The 27402-nt window shown below is 46.4% G+C and overlaps 3 protein-coding genes across 7 annotated transcripts in view; 1 reads left to right on the top strand and 2 right to left on the bottom strand.

The window, feature by feature from the left end:
* LOC311008804 (uncharacterized protein) overlaps positions 1-27402 on the bottom strand; it is a 248110-nt gene that overhangs the window by 171717 nt on the left and 48991 nt on the right. For all 5 annotated transcript variants that reach the window (XM_084002701.1, XM_084002702.1, XM_084002703.1 and 2 more), the window contains 3 exons: positions 15368-15490; positions 12835-12957; positions 10184-10306 (listed from right to left, as the gene is read on the bottom strand). In XM_084002701.1, the coding sequence (XP_083858827.1) occupies positions 10184-10306; positions 12835-12957; positions 15368-15490 (369 nt within the window). The remainder of the gene's footprint in view (positions 1-10183; positions 10307-12834; positions 12958-15367; positions 15491-27402) is intronic.
* On the top strand, positions 20205-22105 carry LOC311008830 (hemicentin-2-like). The gene is made up of 6 exons (XM_084002744.1): positions 20205-20246; positions 20372-20407; positions 20887-21153; positions 21237-21476; positions 21560-21718; positions 21867-22105. The coding sequence occupies exons 1-6, from the start codon at positions 20216-20218 to the stop codon at positions 21974-21976; spliced, it is 843 nt and encodes a 280-aa protein (XP_083858870.1). The 5' UTR covers positions 20205-20215; the 3' UTR covers positions 21977-22105.
* On the bottom strand, positions 23243-24806 carry LOC311008846 (uncharacterized protein). The gene is made up of 4 exons (XM_084002771.1): positions 24475-24806; positions 24124-24349; positions 23561-23683; positions 23243-23376 (listed from the first exon to the last, which is right to left on the bottom strand). The coding sequence occupies exons 2-4, from the start codon at positions 24299-24301 to the stop codon at positions 23285-23287; spliced, it is 393 nt and encodes a 130-aa protein (XP_083858897.1). The 5' UTR covers positions 24302-24349; positions 24475-24806; the 3' UTR covers positions 23243-23284.

Raw genomic sequence — 27402 nt, 5'->3', positions numbered from 1 at the left:
ATGAAGGAGTTCCACCAAGCTGAACTTCTTCTCTTTCAGCAGGTTCAGCTCTCTGAAAGTGAATGGAAACGTGAACAGTATGTCCTGGTTGGCTTTGTCTTCAGCCCAGTCCAGAGTGAACTTCTGTGTTAACACTGTTTTCCCGATGCCAGCCACTCCCTTTGTCATCACTGTTCTGATTGGTTCATCCCTTCCAGGTGAGCCTTTAAAGATGTCTTCTTGTCTGATGGTTGTTTCTGGTCTGTCTGGTTTCCTGGATGCCGTTTCAATCTGTCTGACCTCATGTTCCTCATTGACCTCTGCAGTCCCTCCCTCTGTGACGTGGAGCTCCGTGTAGACCTGATTCAGGAGGGTTGGGTTTCCTGCTTTAGTGATGCCCTCAAACAAACACTGGAACTTCTTCTTGAGGTTAGACTTGAGTTCACGTTGGTACACTGGACCAGCGGTTCCTGGATAAACAACAAAGGAACCCAGTTAGTGGATCCTACAGACCCTTTTACAGTCTATGAACAAGCCATGTGTTAGAGCCATGTATCCCTATAGTCCTCAGTATGAGTGACTTCATGAGCTTCTTTCATGATTAAATCAGAACTATTGGACACAAATCAATCAGGTGCACCTGATGAAGCCAACAGAAGTCAAATAAAAGACATTTACAAGACAAACAGAACTGGAAGGATATATAACCCTTTGAACTGCAGCTGTAAAGCTCAGTGAGTCAGTCTAGAAATAAAGAGACTCTTGTATCGCCTCAATGTGCCGTTTTGGTTTTGAAAGGAAAATTCACCAGAATGAGATTTTTAAGGCAACAAAACAGAAACACTGACCTCTGGTGGCGTCTGCTGGTCACTACAACACATCACAATACAGCATCATAGAAAGAGACGGTATTGATGACGGTGTTGAAAATAGTACCGTTGGGATTTCTAAATATCCTGGTAGACCGTAATCCTCCACGCTGAGACGCCACCAGTGAAAACATGGAGGTGTCCTCGTAGAAGCCTGTTTTAAATACATTTTTGTTTTCATCTACCAACACTGGAGTAATACGAGCTGAAAGTCACCAGTTAACACGGTCACTGGGTGAAGTGAAACACCTGTTCCTCTGAAACGGTCGTGATCCTGTCTGAACTCAGTAGAACTTGAGTCTGTTGGAATATCGATTCTGACATCCGAACACGTAACAAGCAGACATTTAGATGCTACTAACAGTTTAAATTCACTGTTTAAAGCTTCTAACTCGTCTGGATGGTTGAAGCAAAGCAACATAAATGTTGACATCATGCGTACGCATAATAATGATGATGTCAGCTGTAATCAGGTCTGTAGACAACCAGAGAACCTAAACCGTGAAGTTGTGTGCAGCCTATTAGGAGAAATATGAAGTTCTTCATGTTGAATCCTTCTCTTCTTTCCACCATGTTAAATCTGTTAAAATCCTCTTACTGATCTGCAGACAGTCAGCCAGCTCCTCCTGCTTCATCCTCCTCAGGAAGTGCACTGTGATCTTCTGAAACGCCTCTCTGCTCCTCCTCCTCTGCTCTTCATCCTCACCGTCCAACAACTCCTCTTCCTCACTCTCCAAGCATTCTGGGTAATCTGGACTCAGGACCTTCTGGATCTTCTTCAGCTCGTTCTTCACAAAAGTGCAGATGTTCTCCTCCAGCAGCTGGAACAGAAGGATAAACTGAACATGAACTCTAAAGAACCCAACATGGGATTCATGTGTGGGTCTGAGCAGCATGGAGACCACTAGAACCAGTTCAGCATTGAATCTGTAGTTGATGTGGTTAATAGTGAAAGGTGAGCTTGTACATGTACTCACCATAAATATGGAGTCCAGGTCTGTTTGATGCTGCTGGGTCAACGGAACCTCTGAGATCTGCTGAACTCTGTGGAGAAAACCAAGTTAAGAGTCACTAAAGCACAGACTGGAGATCAGAAGTGGACGTCGTCATGGTGACAACGCCTGTTGGTTTGTGGACTACGGTTTTGAAGCCTCGGATTCTGCACAAAGGGTGGATCTGATGAACACAAGCGGTAGAGCGGAACCCAGAGCAGCAACCTTACTGGATCTGGATCCATCTGGATTCTGGTGTGAAGCTGCTAACAAAGTTAGCTTCATAATTCAAGGTCAACTTTACAGCTAAGTGTTTAAGTCATCTTAGTAGCTAACTGCATTGGTAGTGTGGTAGCAACCTGTCAATCAGCAGGTAAGCCCCGCCCCCTAAAGCATCCCCTGCTTTCTGGTCTGGTGGACTCTAAATGGACCATAATGTACTAAATGAACATCATGCTGGATTGAAGAAGACTTGAAACTAGAGATTGAGACCATAAACTCATGTTTACAATGTTTACTGAGATAATACATCAAGAGAGAAGTAGGACCATTTTCTCATAGACTTCTATACAACCAGAGAGGAGTCGCCCCCTGGTGGCCAGCAGAGAGAAGTAGGACCATTTTCTCATAGACTTCTATTCAACCAGAGAGGAGTCGCCCCCTGGTGGCCAGCAGAGAGAAGTTGACCATTTTCTCATAGACTTCCATACAACCAGAGAGGAGTCGCCCCCTGGTGGCCAGCAGAGAGAAGTAGGACCATTTTCTCATAGACTTCCATACAACCAGAGAGGAGTCGCCCCCTGGTGGCCAGCAGAGAGAAGTAGGACCATTTTCTCATAGACTTCTATACAACCAGAGAGGCGTCGCCCCCTGGTGGCCAGCAGAGAGAAGTAGGACCATTTATCATAGACTTCTATACAACCAGAGAGGAGTCGCCCCCTGGTGGCCAGCAGAGAGAAGTAGGACCATTTTCTCATAGACTTCTATACAACCAGAGAGGAGTCGCCCCCTGGTGGCCAGCAGAGAGAAGTAGGACCATTTTCTCATAGACTTCTATACAACCAGAGAGGAGTCGCCCCCTGGTGGCCAGCAGAGAGAAATAGGACCATTGTCTCATAGACTTCTATACAACCAGAGAGGAGTCGCCCCCTGGTGGCCAGCAGAGAGAAGTAGGACCATTTTCTCATAGACTTCCATACAACCAGAGAGGAGTCGCCCCCTAGTGGCCAGCAGAGAGAAGTAGGACCATTTTCTCATAGACTTCTATACAACCAGAGAGGAGTCGCCCCCTGGTGGCCAGCTGAGAGAAATAGGACCATTTTCTCATAGACTTCTATTCAACCAGAGAGGAGTCGCCCCCTGGTGGCCAGCAGAGAGAAGTTGACCATTTTCTCATAGACTTCCATACAACCAGAGAGGAGTCGCCCCCTGGTGGCCAGCAGAGAGAAGTAGTACCATTTTCTCATAGACTTCCATACAACCAGAGAGGAGTCGCCCCCTGGTGGCCAGCAGAGAGAAGTAGCACCATTTTCTCATAGACTTCCATACAACCAGAGAGGAGTCGCCCCCTGGTGGCCAGCAGAGAGAAGTAGGACCATTTTCTCATAGACTTCCATACAACCAGAGAGGAGTCGCCCCCTGGTGGCCAGCAGAGAGAAGTAGGACCATTTTCTCATAGACTTCTATACAACCAGAGAGGAGTCGCCCCCTGGTGGCCAGCAGAGAGAAGTAGGACCATTTTCTCATAGACTTCTATACAACCAGAGAGGAGTCGCCCCCTGGTGGCCAACAGAGAGAAGTAGGACCATTTTCTCATAGACTTCTATTCAACCAGAGAGGAGTCGCCCCCTGGTGGCCAGCAGAGAGAAGTTGACCATTTTCTCATAGACTTCCATACAACCAGAGAGGAGTCGCCCCCTGGTGGCCAGCAGAGAGAAGTAGGACCATTTTCTCATAGACTTCTATACAACCAGAGAGGAGTCGCCCCCTGGTGGCCAGCAGAGAGAAGTAGGACCATTTTCTCATAGACTTCCATACAACCAGAGAGGAGTCGCCCCCTGGTGGCCAGCAGAGAGAAGTAGGACCATTTTCTCATAGACTTCCATACAACCAGAGAGGAGTCGCCCCCTGGTGGCCAGCAGAGAGAAGTAGGACCATTTATCATAGACTTCTATACAACCAGAGAGGAGTCGCCCCCTGGTGGCCAGCAGAGAGAAGTAGGACCATTTTCTCATAGACTTCTATACAACCAGAGAGGAGTCGCCCCCTGGTGGCCAGCAGAGAGAAGTAGGACCATTTTCTCATAGACTTCTATACAACCAGAGAGGAGTCGCCCCCTGGTGGCCAGCAGAGAGAAATAGGACCATTGTCTCATAGACTTCTATACAACCAGAGAGGAGTCGCCCCCTGGTGGCCAGCAGAGAGAAATAGGACCATTTATCATAGACTTCTATACAACCAGAGAGGAGTCGCCCCCTGGTGGCCAGCAGAGAGAAGTAGGACCATTTTCTCATAGACTTCTATACAACCAGAGAGGAGTCGCCCCCTGGTGGCCAGCAGAGAGAAGTAGGACCATTTTCTCATAGACTTCTATACAACCAGAGAGGAGTCGCCCCCTGGTGGCCAGCAGAGAGAAGTAGGACCATTTTCTCATAGACTTCTATTCAACCAGAGAGGAGTCGCCCCCTGGTGGCCAGCAGAGAGAAGTTGACCATTTTCTCATAGACTTCCATACAACCAGAGAGGAGTCGCCCCCTGGTGGCCAACAGAGAGAAGTAGGACCATTTTCTCATAGACTTCTATTCAACCAGAGGAGTCGCCCCCTGGTGGCCAGCAGAGAGAAGTTGACCATTTTCTCATAGACTTCCATACAACCAGAGAGGAGTCGCCCCCTGGTGGCCAACAGAGAGAAGTAGGACCATTTTCTCATAGACTTCTATTCAACCAGAGGAGTCGCCCCCTGGTGGCCAGCAGAGAGAAGTAGGACCATTTTCTCATAGACTTCTATACAACCAGAGAGGAGTCGCCCCCTGGTGGCCAGCAGAGAGAAGTAGGACCATTTTCTCATAGACTTCCATACAACCAGAGAGGAGTCGCCCCCTGGTGGCCAGCAGAGAGAAGTAGGACCATTTTCTCATAGACTTCTATACAACCAGAGAGGAGTCGCCCCCTGGTGGCCAGCAGAGAGAAGTAGGACCATTTATCATAGACTTCTATACAACCAGAGAGGAGTCGCCCCCTGGTGGCCAGCAGAGAGAAGTAGGACCATTTTCTCATAGACTTCTATACAACCAGAGAGGAGTCGCCCCCTGGTGGCCAGCAGAGAGAAGTAGGACCATTTTCTCATAGACTTCTATACAACCAGAGAGGAGTCGCCCCCTGGTGGCCAGCAGAGAGAAATAGGACCATTGTCTCATAGACTTCTATACAACCAGAGAGGAGTCGCCCCCTGTTGGCCAGCAGAGAGAAATAGGACCATTTATCATAGACTTCTATACAACCAGAGAGGAGTCGCCCCCTGGTGGCCAGCAGAGAGAAGTAGGACCATTTTCTCATAGACTTCTATACAACCAGAGAGGAGTCGCCCCCTGGTGGCCAGCAGAGAGAAGTAGGACCATTTTCTCATAGACTTCTATTCAACCAGAGAGGAGTCGCCCCCTGGTGGCCAGCAGAGAGAAGTTGACCATTTTCTCATAGACTTCCATACAACCAGAGAGGAGTCGCCCCCTGGTGGCCAGCAGAGAGAAGTAGGACCATTTATCATAGACTTCTATACAACCAGAGAGGAGTCGCCCCCTGGTGGCCAGCAGAGAGAAGTAGGACCATTTTCTCATAGACTTCTATACAACCAGAGAGGAGTCGCCCCCTGGTGGCCAGCAGAGAGAAGTAGGACCATTTTCTCATAGACTTCTATTCAACCAGAGAGGAGTCGCCCCCTGGTGGCCAGCAGAGAGAAGTTGACCATTTTCTCATAGACTTCCATACAACCAGAGAGGAGTCGCCCCCTGGTGGCCAACAGAGAGAAGTAGGACCATTTTCTCATAGACTTCTATTCAACCAGAGGAGTCGCCCCCTGGTGGCCAGCAGAGAGAAGTAGGACCATTTTCTCATAGACTTCTATACAACCAGAGAGGAGTCGCCCCCTGGTGGCCAGCAGAGAGAAGTAGGACCATTTTCTCATAGACTTCCATACAACCAGAGAGGAGTCGCCCCCTGGTGGCCAGCAGAGAGAAGTAGGACCATTTTCTCATAGACTTCTATACAACCAGAGAGGAGTCGCCCCCTGGTGGCCAGCAGAGAGAAGTAGGACCATTTATCATAGACTTCTATACAACCAGAGAGGAGTCGCCCCCTGGTGGCCAGCAGAGAGAAGTAGGACCATTTTCTCATAGACTTCTATACAACCAGAGAGGAGTCGCCCCCTGGTGGCCAGCAGAGAGAAGTAGGACCATTTTCTCATAGACTTCTATACAACCAGAGAGGAGTCGCCCCCTGGTGGCCAGCAGAGAGAAATAGGACCATTGTCTCATAGACTTCTATACAACCAGAGAGGAGTCGCCCCCTGTTGGCCAGCAGAGAGAAATAGGACCATTTATCATAGACTTCTATACAACCAGAGAGGAGTCGCCCCCTGGTGGCCAGCAGAGAGAAGTAGGACCATTTTCTCATAGACTTCTATACAACCAGAGAGGAGTCGCCCCCTGGTGGCCAGCAGAGAGAAGTAGGACCATTTTCTCATAGACTTCTATACAACCAGAGAGGAGTCGCCCCCTGGTGGCCAGCAGAGAGAAGTAGGACCATTTTCTCATAGACTTCTATACAACCAGAGAGGAGTCGCCCCCTGGTGGCCAGCAGAGAGAAATAGGACCATTGTCTCATAGACTTCTATACAACCAGAGAGGAGTCGCCCCCTGGTGGCCAGCAGAGAGAAATAGGACCATTTATCATAGACTTCTATACAACCAGAGAGGAGTCGCCCCCTGGTGGCCAGCAGAGAGAAGTAGGACCATTTTCTCATAGACTTCTATACAACCAGAGAGGAGTCGCCCCCTGGTGGCCAGCAGAGAGAAGTAGGACCATTTTCTCATAGACTTCTATACAACCAGAGAGGAGTCGCCCCCTGGTGGCCAGCAGAGAGAAGTAGGACCATTTTCTCATAGACTTCTATTCAACCAGAGAGGAGTCGCCCCCTGGTGGCCAGCAGAGAGAAGTTGACCATTTTCTCATAGACTTCCATACAACCAGAGAGGAGTCGCCCCCTGGTGGCCAGCAGAGAGAAGTAGGACCATTTATCATAGACTTCTATACAACCAGAGAGGAGTCGCCCCCTGGTGGCCAGCAGAGAGAAGTAGGACCATTTTCTCATAGACTTCTATACAACCAGAGAAGAGTCGCCCCCTGGTGGCCAGCAGAGAGAAGTAGGACCATTTTCTCATAGACTTCTATACAACCAGAGAGGAGTCGCCCCCTGGTGGCCAGCAGAGAGAAGTAGGACCATTTTCTCATAGACTTCTATACAACCAGAGAGGAGTCGCCCCCTGGTGGCCAGCAGAGAGAAGTAGGACCATTTTCTCATAGACTTCTATTCAACCAGAGAGGAGTCGCCCCCTGGTGGCCAGCAGAGAGAAGTTGACCATTTTCTCATAGACTTCCATACAACCAGAGAGGAGCCGCCCCCTGGTGGCCAACAGAGAGAAGTAGGACCATTTTCTCATAGACTTCTATTCAACCAGAGGAGTCGCCCCCTGGTGGCCAGCAGAGAGAAGTTGACCATTTTCTCATAGACTTCCATACAACCAGAGAGGAGTCGCCCCCTGGTGGCCAACAGAGAGAAGTAGGACCATTTTCTCATAGACTTCTATTCAACCAGAGGAGTCGCCCCCTGGTGGCCAGCAGAGAGAAGTAGGACCATTTTCTCATAGACTTCTATACAACCAGAGAGGAGTCGCCCCCTGGTGGCCAGCAGAGAGAAGTAGGACCATTTTCTCATAGACTTCCATACAACCAGAGAGGAGTCGCCCCCTGGTGGCCAGCAGAGAGAAGTAGGACCATTTTCTCATAGACTTCTATACAACCAGAGAGGAGTCGCCCCCTGGTGGCCAGCAGAGAGAAGTAGGACCATTAATCATAGACTTCTATACAACCAGAGAGGAGTCGCCCCCTGGTGGCCAGCAGAGAGAAGTAGGACCATTTTCTCATAGACTTCTATACAACCAGAGAGGAGTCGCCCCCTGGTGGCCAGCAGAGAGAAGTAGGACCATTTTCTCATAGACTTCTATACAACCAGAGAGGAGTCGCCCCCTGGTGGCCAGCAGAGAGAAATAGGACCATTGTCTCATAGACTTCTATACAACCAGAGAGGAGTCGCCCCCTGGTGGCCAGCAGAGAGAAATAGGACCATTTATCATAGACTTCTATACAACCAGAGAGGAGTCGCCCCCTGGTGGCCAGCAGAGAGAAGTAGGACCATTTTCTCATAGACTTCTATACAACCAGAGAGGAGTCGCCCCCTGGTGGCCAGCAGAGAGAAGTAGGACCATTTTCTCATAGACTTCTATACAACCAGAGAGGAGTCGCCCCCTGGTGGCCAGCAGAGAGAAGTAGGACCATTTTCTCATAGACTTCTATTCAACCAGAGAGGAGTCGCCCCCTGGTGGCCAGCAGAGAGAAGTTGACCATTTTCTCATAGACTTCCATACAACCAGAGAGGAGTCGCCCCCTGGTGGCCAGCAGAGAGAAGTAGGACCATTTATCATAGACTTCTATACAACCAGAGAGGAGTCGCCCCCTGGTGGCCAGCAGAGAGAAGTAGGACCATTTTCTCATAGACTTCTATACAACCAGAGAAGAGTCGCCCCCTGGTGGCCAGCAGAGAGAAGTAGGACCATTTTCTCATAGACTTCTATACAACCAGAGAGGAGTCGCCCCCTGGTGGCCAGCAGAGAGAAGTAGGACCATTTTCTCATAGACTTCCATACAACCAGAGAGGAGTCGCCCCCTGGTGGCCAGCAGAGAGAAGTAGGACCATTTTCTCATAGACTTCCATACAACCAGAGAGGAGTCGCCCCCTGGTGGCCAGCAGAGAGAAGTAAGACCATTTTCTCATAGACTTCTATACAACCAGAGAGGAGTCGCCCCCTGGTGGCCAGCAGAGAGAAGTAGGACCGTTTATCATAGACTTCTATACAACCAGAGAGGAGTCGCCCCCTGGTGGCCAGCAGAGAGAAGTAGGACCATTTTCTCATAGACTTCTATACAACCAGAGAGATTGACAGTTTAAGGCACTTCAGCTTTGGCTTCACTTTACAGAACTGGTCAGCTCCGATGTAAACTCACTTTAGCATATATTAGCTTAGCTTAGCTTGCAGTAGCTGTCACGTTAGCCAATTTAGCTTCTCTCTGACTCTTAACTTTTCTCTGGCTGGTCTAGACCTGATTCATCCTCTAAGGAGGGTTCAGGTTCAGTTCTTACCTTCCATCATCAGCTTGGTCAGCTTTAAATCTAATATTGCGGGGCATAGACTGGTCACTGTTCATGGACACACAGCTGAACCGTGAACACCCGTCTTAGTGCTGGACTCAGCGTTTTGCTAGCATAATGTTAGCTTTGTGGTTTGTAGCTCTGCCTAAGGGTTCTATGAGCTGAGCGGACTAGAAATATCTCCCGTTGCCAAGTCGTATCTAAGGTCCGTCCTATTAACGGGAGCAGTGGACAATGTTTCTGTTGCATTAGAACCTTATGGGGTGACAATTATGTGGAAACGGAGTTATGACTCATGAAACAACTTTACATTTTGGTTGCAAAATCTCCACTGGGCGTCTGATGGTTCTGTCCTTCACGTAGTCCATTACCTCCTGATAATAGACACCTCCTCATGCATTATCAGTTACGTTAAAACCTATAATAAGAGTCTGGTGGATATAAAGTGTCTTACTTAATACTCTACAACCTCCCTTGAGTGAGAGGAAGACGGTGCTCGAGTTTGGTGTTAGTTTGGAGTCTTTCTGTTCTTAGCTTAGCTTAGCCTGGCCGCTACTCTTCTATGTCATTAACTCTTTACTTTTCCCGTCTATGAGTCTTTTCTTTCAAGAGGTTTTCTCCTCATTGTCTCTTTAAGGTTGGATTGTTTATTTCATATTCTGTAGTTTAATCCCAGTTAAAAAGGATTTAATTGGTCCTTTCTGTTCGAGCTTCAGGGAAACAAGAGACTGTCTGTCACTCATCGTGGTTCAGAAGACAGAACGGGTTGCAATGATTCAGGGCTGGTGGACTCTGAGTTACTGATTAAGGTGCTGGTCTAGACCTGATTCATCCTCTAATGAGAGTTCAGGTTCAGTTCTTACCTTCCATCAGCAGCTTGGTCACCTTTAAAGTGAATAATGCAAGGCATAGACCGGTCACTCTTTATGGACACACAGCTGGGTCCAGGTCCAGGTCCAGGGGAGTCTGGTCTCTGCTGCTGCATCCTGATACATTAAATTCAATGTAAGAAATACTTTTACTACGATATTATCCCAATACAATATGATCATGATACATAGGTCACGATATGGAGGAAACCCCCCTTCCTATCTGCAATGTCATGAGTGGTGCAAATAAACATAAAACCATCCTGCTGTCAAACTAAGTAGTGTGAGGGGCAAGTTGCATTGTGGGAGATGTTTGGCAGTTCAGACCATCACATTATTCATTCAGCAAATGTTTCATGTGTGTAAATTACAAACCACTCAGGTGGAAGATTCCATCAGCTGTTGTGAGTTATTGTTGGTCGACACTGTGTTTCTGTGGTCCAACAGACCAACAGAGAAAAGATCTGAATTTCCAGTTAAACTTTCATTCCTATCATATCAATATTTGAAGCTGATCAGCTGAAGTGTCAGCAGGTTACAGCGTCAGGTCCAGGTGTGTGTCAGGTTAATATTTAATCTGAATATTTATTTGACTTATCATCAAACTTTACTGCTTCTTCCTCTCAGACAACTAACCGTATTGAAGGCAATTAAAGCTTCTGGTCTCAGTGATTGTTCACCAAAGTGAAAACAAATGGATTCAACAGGAGAGTCGACACTAGATTCAGATCATCCCCGACATGGACTACAAAGGTCTGGACCAAGACCTGGGCCCTCATTTATAAAACTGTGCGTAGGATCCTTACTAAAAGTGTACGTACGCCAAAAAGCCAAAGTTTGCGTGCGCCAAAAAAAAATCAGATTTATAAAACTGTGCGCACGCAAGCTGTACGCAATGTTGCCTTTATAAATCACAGGATCACCTACAAGTGTGCGTACCTGAGTCCCGCCCTGTACACGCCCACATTTTACTATGTTAATGAGCCGGCATGCAATCGTTTCCGTGGGGTGAATCACGGCGACAGGTCAGGAAAAAGCAAAGAAACGTAACTTTTCAGAAACGGAGAAAGAGACACTTGTTGGGGAGGTGGAGGCCCGGACAATAATTTAATTTAGTGGCCACAGCAGCGGACAGCGTGATCTGAAGGTAAATGACATCTTTCCGCTCCTAACATGGATTTAATGTATTGCTAGAGTATTGGAGGAAGTTTGATTTTGATGTGACTTTGACAGGGATTGTGTCCGAAAAGGAGGGAGAAACAGACGCGACTGAGACCAGAGGGAAAAGGGTGAACAGATTTTACACTTTTATTGTATATAAAACAAAACGTTAAATGGTTTCTGTCCTTCCAGAGTCTGCAGCGTGTGGCGTAGAGGAGGGTGACGGTGAGGAGGGTGATGTGAGGAGGGTGACGGTGAGGAGGGTGACGGTGAGGAGGGTGATGTGAGGAGGGTGACGGTGAGGAGGGTGATGTGAGGAGGGTGACGGTGAGGAGGGTGATGTGAGGAGGGTGATGTGAGGAGCGTGACGATGAGGAGGGTGATGTGAGGAGGGTGATGTGAGGAGGGTGACGGTGAGGAGGGTGATGTGAGGAGGGTGACGGTGAGGAGGGTGACGTGAGGAGGGTGACGTGAGGAGGGTGATGTGAGGAGGGTGACGGTGAGGAGGGTGATGTGAGGTGAGGAGGGTGACGGTGAGGAGGGTGATGTGAGGAGGGTGATGTGAGGAGGGTGACGGTGAGGAGGGTGATGTGAGGAGGGTGACGGTGAGGAGGGTGAGGTGAGGAGGGTGACGTGAGGAGGGTGACGGTGAGGAGGGTGACGGTGAGGAGGGTGATGTGAGGAGGGTGACGTGAGGAGGGTGATGTGAGGAGGGTGACGGTGAGGAGGGTGATGTGAGGAGGGTGATGTGAGGAGGGTGATGTGAGGAGGGTGACGGTGAGGAGGGTGACGTGAGGAGGGTGATGTGAGGAGGGTGATGTGAGGAGGGTGACGGTGAGGAGGGTGATGTGAGGAGGGTGACGGTGAGGAGGGTGATGTGAGGAGGGTGACGGTGAGGAGGGTGATGTGAGGAGGGTGATGTGAGGAGGGTGACGGTGAGGAGGGTGATGTGAGGAGGGTGATGTGAGGAGGGTGATGTGAGGAGGGTGACGGTGAGGAGGGTGACGTGAGGAGGGTGATGTGAGGAGGGTGACGTGAGGAGGGTGATGTGAGGAGGGTGATGTGAGGAGGGTGACGGTGAGGAGGGTGACGTGAGGAGGGTGATGTGAGGAGGGTGATGTGAGGAGGGTGATGTGAGGAGGGTGACGGTGAGGAGCTTAGCTTAGCCTGGCCGCTACTCTTCTATGTCATTAACTCTTTACTTTTCCCGTCTATGAGTCTTTTCTTTCAAGAGGTTTTCTCCTCATTGTCTCTTTAAGGTTGGATTGTTTATTTCATATTCTGTAGTTTAATCCCAGTTAAAAAGGATTTAATTGGTCCTTTCTGTTCGAGCTTCAGGGAAACAAGAGACTGTCTGTCACTCATCGTGGTTCAGAAGACAGAACGGGTTGCAGGATTCAGGGCTGGTGGACTCTGAGTTACTGATTAAGGTGCTGGTCTAGACCTGATTCATCCTCTAATGAGAGTTCAGGTTCAGTTCTTACCTTCCATCAGCAGCTTGGTCACCTTTAAAGTGAATAATGCAAGGCATAGAGTGGTCACTCTTTATGGACACACAGCTGGGTCCAGGTCCAGGTCCAGGGGAGTCTGGTCTCTGCTGCTGCATCCTGATACAATAAATAGAATTTAAGAAATACTTTTACTATGATATTATCCCAATACAATATGATCATGATACATAGGTCACGATATGGAGGAAACCCCCCTTCCTATCTGCAATGTCATGAGTGGTGCAAATAAACATAAAACCATCCTGCTGTCAAACTAAGTAGTGTGAGGGGCAAGTTGCATTGTGGGAGATGTTTGGCAGTTCAGACCATCACATTATTCATTCAGCAAATGTTTCATGTGTGTAAATTACAAACCACTCAGGTGGAAGATTCCATCAGCTGTTGTGAGTTATTGTTGATCCACACTGTGTTTCTGTGGTCCAACAGACCAACAGAGAAAAGATCTGAATTTCCAGTTAAACTTTCATTCCTATCATATCAATATTTGAAGCTGATCAGCTGAAGTGTCAGCAGGTTACAGCGTCAGGTCCAGGTGTATGTCAGGTTAATATTTAATCTGAATATTTATTTGACTTATCATCAAACTTTACTGCTTCTTCCTCTCAGACAACTAACCGTATTGAAGGCAATTAAAGCTTCTGGTCTCAGTGATTGTTCACCAAAGTGAAAACAAATGGATTCAACAGGAGAGTCGACACTAGATTCAGATCATCCCCGACATGGACTACAAAGGTCTGGACCAAGACCTGGGCCCTCATTTATAAAACTGTGCGTAGGATCCTAACTAAAAGTGTACGTACGCCAAAAAGCCAAAGTTTGCGTGCGCCAAAAAAAAATCTGATTTATAAAACTGTGCGCACGCAAGCTGTACGCAATGTTCCCTTTATAAATCACAGGATCACCTACAAGTGTGCGTACCTGAGTCCCGCCCTGTACACGCCCACATTTTACTATGTTAATGAGCCGGCATGCAATCGTTTCCGTGTGGTGAATCACGGCGACAGGTCAGAAAAATAGCAGAGAAACGTAACTTTTCAGAAACGGAGAAAGAGACACTTGTTGGGGAGGTGGAGGCCCGGACAATAATTTAATTTAGTGGTCACAGCAGCGGGATCACGAAGAAAAAGACGCAGTGCGAAGGCAACACATTGCTGCTGCTGTCAACGGCGTCAGCTGGACGGAGCGGACGGTGATCTGAAGGTAAATGACATCTTTCTGCTCCTAACATGGATTTAATGTATTGCTAGAGTATTTGAGGAAGTTTGATTTTGATGTGACTTTGACGGGGATTGTGTCCGAAAAGGAGGGAGAAACAGACGCGACTGAGACCAGAGGGATAAGGGTGAACAGATTTTACACTTTTATTGTATATAAAACAAAACGTGAAATAGTTGCTGTCCTTCCAGAGTCTGCAGCGTGTGGCGTAGAGGAGGGTGACGGTGAGGAGGGTGATGTGAGGAGGGTGATGTGAGGAGGGTGATGGTGAGGAGGGTGATGTGAGGAGGGTGACGTGAGGAGGGTGACGGTGAGGAGGGTGACGTGAGGAGGGTGATGTGAGGAGGGTGATGTGAGGAGGGTGATGTGAGGAGGGTGATGTGAGGAGGGTGACGTGAGGAGGGTGACGGTGAGGAGGGTGACGGTGAGGAGGGTGATGTGAGGAGGGTGACGGTGAGGAGGGTGATGTGGGGAGGGTGATGTGAGGAGGGTGACGGTGAGGAGGGTGATGTGAGGAGGGTGATGTGAGGAGGGTGACGGTGAGGAGGGTGACGGTGAGGAGGGTGACGGTGAGGAGGGTGATGTGAGGAGGGTGACGGTGAGGAGGGTGATGTGAGGAGGGTGACGGTGAGGAGGGTGACGTGAGGAGGGTGATGTGAGGAGGGTGACGGTGAGGAGGGTGATGTGAGGAGGGTGATGTGAGGAGGGTGACGGTGAGGAGGGTGACGGTGAGGAGGGTGACGGTGAGGAGGGTGACGGTGAGGAGGGTGATGTGAGGAGGGTGACGGTGAGGAGGGTGATGTGAGGAGGGTGATGTGAGGAGGGTGACGTGAGGAGGGTGATGTGAGGAGGGTGACGTGAGGAGGGTGACGTGAGGAGGGTGACGTGAGGAGGGTGATGTGAGGAGGGTGATGTGAGGAGGGTGATGTGAGGAGGGTGACGTGAGGAGGGTGATGTGAGGAGCTTAGCTTAGCCTGGCCGCTACTCTTCTATGTCATTAACTCTTTACTTTTCCCGTCTATGAGTCTTTTCTTTCAAGAGGTTTTCTCCTCATTGTCTCTTTAAGGTTGGATTGTTTATTTCATATTCTGTAGTTTAATCCCAGTTAAAAAGGATTTAATTGGTCCTTTCTGTTCGAGCTTCAGGGAAACAAGAGACTGTCTGTCACTCATCGTGGTTCAGAAGACAGAACGGGTTGCAGGATTCAGGGCTGGTGGACTCTGAGTTACTGATTAAGGTGCTGGTCTAGACCTGATTCATCCTCTAATGAGAGTTCAGGTTCAGTTCTTACCTTCCATCAGCAGCTTGGTCACCTTTAAAGTGAATAATGCAAGGCATAGACTGGTCACTCTTTATGGACACACAGCTGGGTCCAGGTCCAGGTCCAGGGGAGTCTGGTCTCTGCTGCTGCATCCTGATACAATAAATAGAATTTAAGAAATACTTTTACTATGATATTATCCCAATACAATATGATCATGATACATAGGTCACGATATGGAGGAAACCCCCCTTCCTATCTGCAATGTCATGAGTGGTGCAAATAAACATAAAACCATCCTGCTGTCAAACTAAGTAGTGTGAGGGGCAAGTTGCATTGTGGGAGATGTTTGGCAGTTCAGACCATCACATTATTCATTCTCACGGATTCTTGCGCCCTGTTGATACCCCTCCAGTCGGGCAGGGGGCCGTGGCTCGGGGTCATCGATAAAGTTGCGCTCTCCACGCTCCACGACTGAGCGCGCACGAGCGTGCCACTCATTATAGCGCATTTCCTCTGCGCTCTGGTGGTTTAAAGACGAGGATAAGTGTAACAATTATACGATGGCTTAATGGCTGTATGTATGTGTGTTGATGATATATATAAATAAGGAGAATATTTAGTTATTCCCGCTGTGTTCTACAGGGATCTAATGGAAGGTATTTATACTGTATTACATGCATTTGGGCCGTCTCCTCCTCCTGCGGTGACAGCGCTGATTCAATATTTCAAAATGATTTTGATTTAAGATACAAGTCAGATTTTAAAAGAAGGTGTTAATATGAAAAAAACTATCACTCATTAAAAGCGTCAAAAACATTGCTGGAGTTCATCATGATAACGCAGATCTAACGTATGATATGGAGTGTAATTAAATGTGTGCGAGTCATCAAAAATATATAGTTCTTCTCAGGTTTACTGCTGATTCCCTTCCAGTCTCCAGAATGTGCGTACCGGTACGCACGCCTCAGAGTTTGCTTACGGGTACGCACACTTTCCCCTCAAGTTTGGTTTTTATAGATCACAACATTTGCGTGGAAAGTGGCGTACGCACGTTTCCAGCCCCGTTTTGTGCGTACGCAAGCTTTATAAATGAGGGCCCAGGTATGTGTCATGAAAACTGTGTGTGTGTGTGTGTGTGTGTATCTGTGTGTGTGTGTGTGTGTGTGTGTGTGTGTGTGTGTGTGTGTGAACTGAGGACAGACCTTCACAGTGTGGACTCTCCAGACCAGCAGACAGCAGCTTCACTCCTGAATCCTGCAGGTCGTTGGTACTCAGGTCCAGGTCTCTTAGACTGGAGGACTGGGAGCTGAGAACTGAGGACAGACCTTCACAGCTTCTCTCTGAGAGCTTACAGCCACTGAGTCTGAAGAGGAATCAGAAATTAGTGATGAAACAATTACAAACAACTGTTCATCCCCTCAGGTTCTAACTGACATTATTATCCTAATGAAGTTAATGATGTTTAACATGTTTGTTCATCAGGTTATTGTTGCAGCTGGGTGGCGTATTAGGCTCCATGGTGAGGTTAACGTCACACTGTGCCATCTGTTTATTTCTGTCTGAGTCTTCTTTCAAGACTCTCACTGACTCCGTTTCACCAATCAAACGCAGCCAGGCAGTCACATGACGGCACACAAACTCTCCACGCCCGGTTATAGATAGAACTCTTTGAACGTGTTTTAATTCTAAATCCTTGTCATTCAGAGACAAATGTGCATAAATATGCAAGTGTATGTGCAATCATTTATGGAGGAGTCACAATATACCGCCCACTTTTTGAAATCCCCCGACTTTTACCGTCTAAAGTCAGTGAATCTGTCGATCCTATTTAAGTTTCACTTTCAGTTGTGAATCAGTTCCTTTCTGAATGTTTCTGATGTGAGATTCTGTTTGTAGCTGCTCATCACGCAGATTCTTGTGGGTCGAGTCATTCTTATGTCGACAAAACTCAGAGAAAAGTTACAATAAATGTCTTCAACATGACTATCCATCACTGTGTGTGTGTGTGTGTGTGTGTATATGTGTGTGTGTGTGTGTGTGTGTGTGTGTGTGTGTGTGTGTGTGTGTGTGTAACTGTCTAAAACACAGCAGAAAGTAGGACTAGCTTGTGTTCATTTAACGTCATGTGACTCGTGAGTGGTGGCACGAGCCCTAGCAGTAGCGTACCTTCTGTTGGGGAGATGGGTCCGTGAACGCTGCGGCCATCAGACTTTCGTGTTGAAGTCGACACCCGGAAAACGGATAACGAGTCGTTTCCCGTTTTACGCTTAAAAAAAAAAAAAAACGAAACACGGAAATGACTCGTATCCCGTTATTCGTTTAAAATCGGAAAACGAGAAACGGAAAACGACTCGTTAACTGATATTAGATATTGTGTTCATGAATGGGATTCGGGGATGAAATAGTGCCATTTCTCATTCCAGATTTTGCCTTCACGTCTTTTTTAATGACCCGGAAGGCGCCGTGTTATGCAGCGTGAACACTTGATCTGCTCCGTAGACCGATTACAATGTCTTTATCTGAATATTCAGATTTTAGAACAGCCAGGAGGTCGAGCGGGAGGTCTTGTGGTGATCTAGCCCAGCATGAGTGACCACTCTGGTCTCCTGCGAGGCTTTTCAAAACGTGAGCGTCAGACGCTGTCGGAGCGTTTATGAACAGTGTTTTAGAGCTCCTCCTATAGGCTTTCAGGTAATCCGGACCATGCAGTCATACAGCCTCACACGAATGGGCCTTTTGTTCATTAATCACACATCTGGACACATCTGAACGGATAACATATACTTATTATACTAATAATGAATCATTATTAAATGCTCACATACGAGGTCAACGATAATGACAGGACTATGACTGCTACAGAGATCACAGCAACTTAAAGCTGTCTGTCTGGGCAGAAATCTTTCAGTCCCTGCTCAGAGCACCACCGGCTCCTCTCGGAAAAGCCTCGCAGGAGACCAGAGTGGTCACTCAGTGCTGGGCTCGATCACCACAAGACCTCCCACTCGACCTCCTGGCTGTTATAAACACATGACATAACACGTCATTAACTGGTAGAGCTGCTGACTTCTTGTCTAAACGTAAAGGAATCTTTCCTGTAAGAAATGAAGCAAAGTGGAGAGCAGGTGAGGGGTTAGTCCTCCTTCCACCAGCGGAGAATGAGACTCCTTCATTATGTTTTGGTCAACGAGGTCAGAGAACAACATTTGTCTGTCTCTCTCTTCCAAACAGTCGGTGCTTTATTCTTCTTTGTAAATATCACAATGAACCCTGAATTCTGATGTTTCACCACCTGCGTTCAGCTCACTGCCACTTTCACTGATGTGGCGTTTGTCCACGGTGCTGCAGGACTAATGGCATCCAGGGCCCACTTTTTCAGAAGGAATCCCGTTGGATTTAGGATTTCTGATTGGATTAAATATTGAAAATGGGTTTTTCAAAAGGAAAAACGGATTCTGAAATCAGATCACGTAATCCAACCTTGGTTTTGATCTGGATCAAACCTTCAGTCTGTGTTGTTCAGTTTAGTACAGTAATATAATGTAAACACAGCACACATTATTAGGCCACATTTGAATACAGTAAGGTAAAAAAAAATTATAATTCCACAAAATGAATATAACAAAAATAAATGCCGATATTTTTTGTGAATGTCATTTATCACAGTCAGAGATGAACCAATCAAAAGTAGTTCCTTATTGCAGAACAACAAATAGAAATGGGGTATTTTCTATTTGGTTGTTGTACTGGATATTTAGTCTTTTTATTTGATTGTTTCCTGATTTAAATCATATTGAAAATATCCACGACATGCTTTGTTTTTTATCAAATGAAACTATGAGACAATTTTACACTTCCGTTCAGGGGCGGTTTGTTTATTACACACTACCAACGGGGAAAAGGAGGGAACTTTTTTATAACCAATTCAATCACAGCAAGTCGTTATCAGTGAAGTTTGATCTGCCAGATGTATCATATATCAATATATGTATATCTATATATGTATATGTATATCTATATATCTATATATATGTACCATGGAAAAGGTTGTTGGGGGACATGTCTGTAATACATTACAATAATACTTATAATATGTTTTAATCTTATTCTGTTGGTTAATAACATTAGCATTATGATGCCTTTTATAACTAGAAAATGCATTTCCTGCAGAAAATGCGTGGAAATGTTTTAATGCTGAAGCAACACTGGAAAAAAAGGCTGAATATTTGAAGAAAATATTAAAAAAGCTGAATATTTGAAGAGAATATAAAAAAAAGCTGAATATGTGCAAAAGTATAATTAAGCTGGATGCTCAACGGCACCTCGGCAGAGCCCAGGAGGTGAACTGGCACCTCTCCATTCTTGGTCCATACAGGGACTCGAACCGGCGACCCTACGGTTCCCAGTTGAGTTGTGTGAAGAGTGCCCTAATGATGTTATCACATGTGAGCAACAGTAAAACGTTCATCACAGTCAGGCTTGCTGGGGGCAGGCTTTGGTAGCTAAGCAACCAGGGCCAGATGGAGCCCACCAATCAGAGCAGAGCAATCAACCGCAGCTGGTCCTGTGACGTGTCTGTCCTGTCTGTCTGTCTGTCTGTCTGTCTGTCTGTCTGTCAGGTGTGTGTTTGTGTGTGTCTGTCTGTCTGTCTTCTTTGAAAAACTACAACTCCCACTGACTGCTCCTGTCGGCCAATCAGAGCGCACCTGCTGTCACTTCTGAGTGAGACAGAGAGAGATAGACAGACATTTTAAAGTTTAAATGGAGTTTCTAGGTGAAAGTATGCCTGAGCAGACGATGTTTGACAAAAAAAACTACAACTCCCACTGACTGCTCCTGTCTGCTGCTCCTGTCTAGATCTCACGAGTGTTAAGGATGGACGAACCCTCGGTGCTGTGTCTGCTCCGTAAGTACCGCCGTGTCTTTGATGCAACGACATCTAATTCAACGATGCTCATCCTGTTTGACCATCCTGTTTCTATCCTGCATATAAACACCAGCCTGCTCTGTTGTTGTGTCCTTCCTCTTCAGTTCTGGCCTCGCTGCTGAGCTGCTCCACAGGCCGAGGTCAGGAAACGCTCAAAACATTGTTGATTGTCCACAAACCTGAAAATGATTCATCTCCACCCCCCGGGGGGCTGGAAGGGGAAATAAGTGCAAAGGGGAACTCAAGGGGAAATCAAAGATGGTGTCATTTCATAGACTGTAAACAAGATGTCGGGGTAGTCGTCGTCATCGTACGACGGCGTATAAGGCTGACTGTAGAAAATAAAACAAAATAAATGGAGCTGAAAGAGGGGGGCAATATTCAGAGAAAAAAGTGGCAAATTGTCTGACAGTCTGGTCTGGTCTCTGGACTAATGTGAGCTACTATCTAGACTCTGGGGGACCACAGACAGTCTCTGGTTCCTCCACATAGTCTGGTCTGGTCTCTGGACTTATGTGGTCTACTATCTAGTCTTCTGGGGGACCACAGACCCAGGAGATGATACGATTAGCTCTGTGAAACCCATCTGGTCATTCAAAGAAAACTCTTACTCTTCCAGTTCGTCTGACTACGAGTCCCAGCAGCCTCCAGTTCTTCAGCTGGACTTCCTTCTCTCTGAGCTGTGAGGACGACGGGGGTCCAGCTGGACGGATTCTGAGGAAGACCAGGAAAGAAGAAACCAGGACTCAGTGTGGAGATGGTGACTGGGGGGAACCTGCTGGTTCTTCCTGCACCCTCAGCCACATTGTCCCAGTGGACAGTGGAGTTTACTGGTGTGAGTCCGGAGACGGAGAAACCAGTAACACCATCAACATCACCGTCACTGGTAAGATCACACAATCCAAAATAAAAGTCGTCCCGCCAGAGTAAAGGTCTCGTTGTCAGCTGGACTTCTGTGTCTGTGTTGAGGTGGACCGGTGATCCTGCAGAGTCCAGTCCTCCCTGTGATGGAGGGACATGAGGTCACTCTGTCCTGCAGGACAAAGACGACCTCCGACCTCCCAGCTGGTTTCTACAAGGATGGCTCCCTCATCGGGACTGAGCCTACAGGTCACATGACCATCCAGCATGTGTCCAGGTCTGACGAGGGCCTCTACACGTGTACCGTCGGTGACGGAGAGTCTCCGCCCAGCTGGGTCACGGTCACAGGTGAGCAGGTCAAAGGTCATCTTTGAGTCCAGCAGTTCATTCATCCAGATGTTCACCTGAAGAGGTGGGATTTCTGTCTGCAGGTAAACCTGCAACCGTGGCCCCGCCCTCTTCGTCGGCCCCGCCCCCTGACTCAGAACCCCTCCACCTCGTGTTCAGACTGGTCTGCCACCTGGTGGTGTTCTGTCCATACTGCATCTCCACTGTCCTCATGGTGTCTTTATATCGACAGAGAACCACAGGTATCAATCAATCAATCAGTCAATCAATTAACCAATCAATTAATCAATCAATTAATCAATCAATCAATCAATCACAGTTATGTAATGTTGACTGTTATTTGTCATGCTTACCCTTCTTTTAATATTGCTTATCAAACTCCTCTGACAGGATATCGCCTTCCCGTCTCCGTGGCAACAGTGCCACCCAACGACGGCGAGCAGAGCTCGGCTGATGACTATGATGACGTTGTGGCGGTCAGCACCGAGCATCACTTCTGAGCTGCAGAGACAGAAGCTGTGTCCTAATTATAATACATTATATTTTATATATATATATTATATTTTATATTATGACGGAGGATACGCTTCATGATGTATTTCAGGCTGAGAGAATTTATTCTGCTGCATCTCCCGCTTCTTATCCACTCATAGACGGCTGGCGGCGACCTTTGGTTCTGAAAAGTGAAGCCAAGGCTGAAGTGCCTCAAACTTGCATTCACTCTGCTCTCTACATCGCATCTTTGTCATTCTGAATATTTTCAATAAAGCTTTGTTTGTTTGTTTCAGTAGCGTTGCCTGATATCTCACCGTTCTCTAGAGATTAGACAACGTAAAGTTAACAGTCTCGTTAAAAGTGAAGCTAACGCTGAAGTGCCTTTGAACTTTCATTCTCTCTGCTGGCCAAACATCGATTCTGTCCAAGAAACGCCGACAGAAGCCGAGAACACGGAAACGTAGCACCAAACGTTAATGCTGAATGTTAACGAGAAATGATTACGATGAACTTCTACGTCTTCGTTGCCCTTAAAAAAAGATGTTTCAAAACCCAGTGAGACTGAATTATGAATACAATTTAAAAATAGAATAAAAGCTTGAATCCCTAATTATATGGATTTGTAATATCTTAGTTTTATGTAGATCAAAGACCTCAAGACTGTTAGGATCCAAACGATGGTGGGTTAATACTGAATTCTTTGTTCGTTAAGCTACTATTGTTAATAAAGTTTGACATGCCTACACACTCACTAAAAAGCATTTTTACATTTTATAGGATTTAAATAATAATATTTGAATACAATCTATTTGACTCTAAAGGGTTTGGATTATATGATAATAGGTTAATTGATGACTCTAAATGTCCCGTAGGTGTGAATGTGAGCGTGAATGGTTGTTTGTCTCTACATGTTAGCCCTGTGATAGACTGGTGACCTGTCCAGGGTGAACCGGCTCCACCCCCCCCCCCCCCCCCCCCCCGCGATAAGCGGTAGAAAATGGATGGATGGGTTTGGAATCATTGTGTTGTTCCTGATTCTACCACTAGGGGTCACCCTAGTCATTTATGATGTCTCAGTACTGTGCTGGATTAAGGAACTAACTAATGGAATATAATACATAGTGATAAATATTATATTATATTTCTGAAATGCTACACAAAGTTAACAAATCAAAAGCAATTACTAAATTATTAGTTAAACTATTCAGACGGACCAGGTTCACTTTTATTTTCTTACTTTATTGACAAAATAAAATAACAGAAAAGCACTAAAACAACACATGTACAAATAAATCAAAACAAAACAAACAAGTTCAGAAATGATGCTCGGTGGTGATGTCATCGTACGGTTCCTCATCATCCTCGCCGGGTGGAGGCGTCGCCATGGAAACGCGCCGCTTCCTTCCTGCCCGAGTGAATTTGATCAAAATGAAGCACGTTGTGATGTCAGACATTAACAATTGATTTATTCAAATAACTACTATGGTTGCTATGACAACACAAAGATTGGCCTGCTGATGATGTTGATTTATTCTACTCCCATTATTTCTTATTTCTCCGCTGCAGACTCATCAGAAGGTCGGTGTTACCTGCGGGCCTGTGGCGATACATTCTCACCAAGAGGACGGTGGAGATGCAGTACGGGCAGAAGACCACCAGGTGGCACATCACTCTCACCACAGACATGGAGGAGTCGGCCACGCTACGAAGTTCTAGAAAAATGAAAAAACACACCTGGTCAGGTGAATATCTACATATATATATATATATATATATATATATATATATATATATATATATATATATAGCCAGAGGAGTCGCCCCCTGATGGCCAGCAGAGAGAATGCAAGCTTAAGGCAGTTCGGTGTTTGGCTTCACTTCGCAGAACTGGAGGTTTCCGCCAAGTTCACGGTTCGGCTCCTAACCTCTGCTTTTTGGTGCTTTTTTTGGTACGATAAGGAAGGTAACTTTTTCATTCATTACGTTGAGAGGAATTTGATTTGATGGTTGTAAAGATTAGCTCTCGACCTTCTCCAGCTCCGATCGATGGATGTCATGATATTATTGCTTGAAAGTGGTTTAAACAGTCGCCGAACGCTCCGATATTCATGAAGGAATTAGAAACGTAGCTGCTGACTCAGCACTTCCTCACCTGTGACAAACAGCCAGCTGGGTGGAGATTCGCCGCCGCCACCGACGGTACACGTGTAGAGGCCTTCGTCAGACTTGGAAACCTGGTGGATGGTCATGTGACCTGTAGGCTCAGCACTGACCAAGGAGCCATCTTTATAGAAATCAGCTGGGAGTCTTACAGGCCAGCTTGACCTCATGACCCTCCATCACAGGGAGGACTGGAGTCTGCAGGATCACCGGCGTACCTGGAGACACGTGGAAGTGTGTATGAAGGAGAAATATAATGCAATTAAAAAAAGAATTCCAAAACATCCATCTTTGAAGAGTCCAGAAAAGAGGAAGGATCATGTAAATCTCTAGTTGCTCCTACTGTGCACTGTGATGTTGATGGAGTTGCTCCGCTGCCTCGCCGGAGACTCACACCAGTAGATGGCGTTGTCCGTCTGCTTGGCCGACCCGAGTTGGCAGCCAGCGGAGGTCGGCGTCCCCCATCCCGCCCCACAGGCGGACATCTTGGTCCTGGCTGTGAGGTCGCGGGTGGGGGTCGTTGACCGGATGACCTTCCACCCGCGAAAGCTGGCGTTACCGCTGCAACTCAGAGACATGTTAAGCTAACTAGCGCACAGCCGGCTCATTAGCTTGGTAATTCCACCATGCCTAAGTGCTACAGTGGCAGAAAATGAGCTGACTCACTCCCCTCCGTTCTGGAGAGGGACGAGCTAGCTAGCTAGCTCACTAACTAGCCAGATATCAGTTAGCCAGTTTCCATTACTATGACTTTGACATTGTCCTCTTGACTGATGTCGACCTGGTTGTGTTCAGTTAAAAAAGTTTTTTTTACATTTATAATAATAATTCAATTTATTTTCAATGCATCTCAGTTCATGAACCTTGATTAAACACGTAATAATAATAATAATTATATAAATATATATATTATAAAATAAAAACGTTTTATAAAGTGCTTTTCCGGGTGCTCAAAGAAGCCTTACAACAAAAAACTAAATCAAACAAAACAAAAAACAACAGAACAAAGCAGAGGGGTATTCCATCAAACTCGCTAAGCGCAAAGCCGGGCTAATTTGGATAAACCTCGCTACCTTTAGCGAGAGTTGCGTTCCATCAACGTGACTTGAGGCACTCTCCGCTAAGTAACCATGGGAATTTATCCCACCAAACTAGCCTGCTCCGGGGCAGGCTAACCATCAGGCTTACTTTAGCGGGGGTTTCAGAGAAGTCCGTCTGTCGGAAACAACTGTACCAGCAGAAGGTTCCGCCAAGCCTAGTCCTCGTGATTTCATCACGTGAAAGACCAAAAATTACAGAAATTACATATATGAAGTACAAACAGACTATATTTTCATCAAGCGTCTAAAAATACACGCTTGTGTAACCCTGGTTAGAATTACAACACTCAGAAATACCAGTTTCCTTGAATACATCATAGGTTTCCTGTATTGTAGTTGTTTTTCGTCCGATAGTAGAATTTCCGAGCTTACCTGAACGCATCACCTGCAGGCCTCGGTGTGTGTGAGAAGGTGAGGGACAGAGAAAAAGAGGAAAAAAGAAAGGAGAAACCTCATGCAGCCGCAGAGCAAAGCGTCCCCGTTCGGCGGCCAAAAGTGATGATATTTCGTGGAAGTTGTGATAAAACTGTCGTTAGGAAGTGAGTGTGAAGAGAAACTTACCTGGTGGAAGTGAAACCGATCTCGGGAGCGACTCGGACGAGTGTTTCCACGGACTTTTCTGAACTATTTTGGCTGGTTTTTTTGAGGGACGAGTTCTTCTGTTCAACTGTGATCCACACCACCGCCGTTGCCGCGTGGAGGCTCTTGGTTCATCGGGACCAGTGTGGCGCCAGTGTGGTAGGACAGGACTCAGTCCTGAGGAGGAACACATTATATTTGCACTTTCTTTTCTGAGATCTCAGTATTTTAGATTTTTTCCTATTTTTGACTTTTTCCTATTTTTTTTACATTTTTTTGCTAAAAAACAAACTGACAAAGGAACTTAAAGAACTGTTTTCTCCTTGGAGGACCCTGAAAGACAATAAATAAACTGAAACAAACAGTGGAAAACAAGGAATAAAAAGGACAATTCAAGCCATTAAAGGGGAAAGAGACATTTTATTTTATTTTATCTTTATTATTTTCTATACCGGTACTTACCTGGTCAGCTCATTCTATTTCATTCTGCGAATTTAATTTATGTGAAAGCGAACTGCATTTCATTTAATGTGTGCAAGGCTGAACAATTTAAGTTGAGAAACTAAACTGAATACTTGAATCTAAACATTTATACCATATTCTGTGTTGTGTGTTATGTGGGTTGGAGATCAATTGCTCTCATGCTTCAGTGCTACTGCCAGTCTCCTTATCCGAACCTAGTTGATCAGACAGAACCCGAGAAGACTAAGAAGAAGGTTACACTTGCAATTAAAAAATATGAAGAAATCGTTTATTTTGTTTTAGACCGACTGGCCATATCATTATCTAAAGCCCCCAGTTGGGTGAGTGGTGATGCTCCTGCCCCCGAACGTGGGCATCCCAGGTTCACATCCCGGCGATGACATCACGTGTTTTTTTTGCCTGTATAATTGTCTTTAGATCAGAGAATTAGACCAACATTTTACCTTAACTATGATAAATATGTCATACAATTTCCCCAGAACCCAAATATAATAATAGAACCCAAACATGATAGGCATAAAGATGTTATTATTAATAGCATGTTATAGATCCCAATGACAAAGGCATTGCTGCATGCAATTTACAGCCACATACATTCCTTTCAGGTGAGTTCATTAATAGGTTCATTGAATGTATTCATTAAATTGTTGAGATAAATGAGTTGATCAATGTAGATGAATTTACTAGGCCTATCTAAAAGAGAGAGAGAGAGAGAGAGAGAGAGACAGAGAGAGAGAGAGAGAGAGAGAGACAGAGAGAGAGAGAGAGAGAGAGCGAGAGCGAGAGAGAGAGAGAGAGAGAGAGAGAGAGAGAGAGAGAGGTCCGGCCAAAGAAAGAAGTTTCTCAAACTTCCATAGTCAGGAATTGAACCGTGGCCGGCTGCATGCAAAGCCGGCACGTTACCTCTACACTATCCTCACGTCCGTGAAGTTGTTGTCAGTATTATATTAGAACATGTTACTCTTAAAGGTACTTCTGTATTTAATCGCTCGGCACTTCTTGCCCAAGCAGCCTCGTGATTTTTATTGATCACTACAGTATTCCCTTTTTGGGTCGAGGCTCGTGATTATACCTGCCCATGTGGGCTGGGCTCTCCAGAGGGCATAGAA

This window comes from Eutrigla gurnardus, assembly GCF_963514095.1.
Source record: "Eutrigla gurnardus genome assembly, chromosome: 23".
NCBI lineage: Eukaryota > Metazoa > Chordata > Actinopteri > Perciformes > Triglidae > Eutrigla > Eutrigla gurnardus.
This window is presented reverse-complemented; position numbering and strand designations above follow the sequence as displayed.